This window comes from Bison bison, unplaced genomic scaffold (assembly GCF_000754665.1).
Source record: "Bison bison bison isolate TAMUID 2011002044 unplaced genomic scaffold, Bison_UMD1.0 scf7180017850858, whole genome shotgun sequence".
Lineage (NCBI taxonomy): Eukaryota > Metazoa > Chordata > Mammalia > Artiodactyla > Bovidae > Bison > Bison bison.
Genome location: NW_011481431.1, coordinates 30327 through 32564, shown reverse-complemented (window position 1 = coordinate 32564; position 2238 = coordinate 30327). Strand labels below are relative to the sequence as shown.

The window sequence follows — 2238 nt, the reverse complement described above, 5'->3', positions numbered from 1 at the left end:
TTTAGGAAGATCCACAGTAAAATGTTTAATAGTGAGAGAAGGATTCTTAAAGAGGTTAATTTCATCTGTATACTTGTTTTATTTGCCTATTTGCCTAGATTTGTCTGTTTCCTGTTTTTAAAAAAATAAAATTTAAATAATTGCAACATTGAAAAAAAGATTAAATGGTAAATTATTATTTTTATTCTAGGTTCTGTTTACAGAGGAAGATGTGAAATTCTACCTTGCAGAACTAGCCCTCGCTTTGGATCATCTGCATCAATTAGGAATTGTATATAGAGACCTGAAGCCAGAAAAGTAAAGTTGTATTCTTTTTATGTATACCTGTTCCCAGTATTTCTACTACTTTTTTCTCCATTAAGTCTATTATTTTAAAGATTCTATGAAAAGATACATGAATTATATAGTTATATGAAACATACTTTAAAAAGTAGTCTTCATCCTATACCCATTGATTTTAAATTAGTCATTTCAAAATTTTCTGGTATATCAAATTTTATGTGAATATTTTATCCTGTGTTATTGAATGTGAATTTTGATTTACAGCATTTTGCTTGATGAAATAGGACATATCAAGTTAACAGGTATGCAGATTTTCTTATTCTATCCTAAGCCTGTTTTCTGTTTTTATTAATATGTATATTTGTCTGAGCCTGTTTTTCCTCTTGATTTAATTTGCATTTTATTCATTTCTTTAGTGAACTTAAATTCATTTAAAAGGTAGATAACTCTCAATATGCTCTATTGTAATACAAAAAAATTATACAATAGTGTCATTATCCTCATTAAGAAATGACATTTGGTTTTCTAGGTAAAAGCACATAATTTTGTTTCAGTCTAGACTGAAAGATTTATCATAAGTAGTTACCACATTTGAAATACAGTGAATTATAAACTTTTAAGCCAGGTGTTTCATAATCAGAGGTTCATTTTATTCCTTTTTTTTTTTTTTGGTAAAAACACGTTTTATTTTTTACTTTATTTTGAATGTTGAGTGTTTACAGTATATAACACACTCTGCTAATTCTCTGAGGACTCTTAGGCATAAAGTCTCCTTATTATACCATTAAAATCTTTTACTTTCAAATAATTATAGACTGACAATAAGTTGCAAAAATAGTACCATCACCCAGCTTCCCCTATGGTGACATTTTATAAAATTACTACTGCATTATCAAACTCAGGAAATTGATAGGTACAGTAGAACTAACTAGACTGTATACTTCACTTGGATTTCACCAGTTTTTGAATGTATTCGTTTTTTTTGTTTGTCTCCATGACATTATATCCATATATGTAGATTTGAATACCATCATCATTATCAATAAGCAGAACTGATCTACAACCATATCTGTCCATTTATAATCACACTCTTACCCCCTTCTTTAACTCCTGGCAACCACTTATCTCTCTACATTTCCCAGTTTGTTATTTTAAGAATATGATACAAATAGAACTGTACAGTAGTCACATACCTGGACATTTATCCTAGAGAAATAAAAACTTACATGCACACAAAAAATCTATACATGAATTTTCATAGCAGCTCTATTTGAAATGGCCCAAGGCCAGAAATGTCCAAGATGTCCTTCAAAGAGTGAATGGATGAATATATCTATATAGTAGAATACTACCCAGCACTGTATGCAGCAACTTGGACTGGGCATTATGCTGAGTGAGCCAATCTCAAAAGGTTTCTTATGTTTTAAATAGGTAGTAAATTCTGTATTTAATTATCAGAATGTTAAAAAAGAGATAAAATGAAGATATGGTCTTTACAAAGAAGTTTGGACTAGTACACTTTAAAGGTTCAGTTCAGTTCAGTCGCTCAATCGTGTCCGACTCTTTGTGACCCCATGAATCGCAACACGCCAGGCCTCTCTGTCCATCACCAACTCCCGGAGTTCACTCAAACTCATGTGCATCGGGTCAGTGATGCCATTCAGCCATCTCATCCTCTGTCGTCCCCTTCTCCTCCTGCCCCCAATCCCTCCCAGCATCAGAGTCTTTTCCAATGAGTCATCTCTTCTCATGAGGTGGCCAAAGTACTGGAGTTTCAGCTTTAGCATCATTCCTTCCAAAGAACACCCAGGGCTGATCTCCTTTAGGATGGACTGGTTGGATCTCCTTGCAGTCCAAGAGTCTCTCGAGAGTCTTCTCCAACACCACAGTTCAAAAGCATCAATTCTTCTGTGCTTAGCTTTCTTCACAGTCTGACTCTCACATCCATATATGACC

The 2238-nt window shown here is 33.2% G+C and overlaps 1 protein-coding gene across 1 annotated transcript in view; it reads left to right on the top strand.

Annotated features, from left to right (window-relative positions):
• Positions 1-190: 190 nt before the first annotated feature.
• The window catches only part of LOC104995534 (ribosomal protein S6 kinase alpha-6), a gene marked incomplete at its 5' end in the record, with an annotated part of 27276 nt that continues 25228 nt past the window's right edge, over positions 191-2238 (top strand). The window contains 2 exons of the mRNA XM_010849436.1: positions 191-297; positions 547-584. Coding sequence (XP_010847738.1) covers positions 191-297; positions 547-584 — 145 coding nt within the window. The remainder of the gene's footprint in view (positions 298-546; positions 585-2238) is intronic.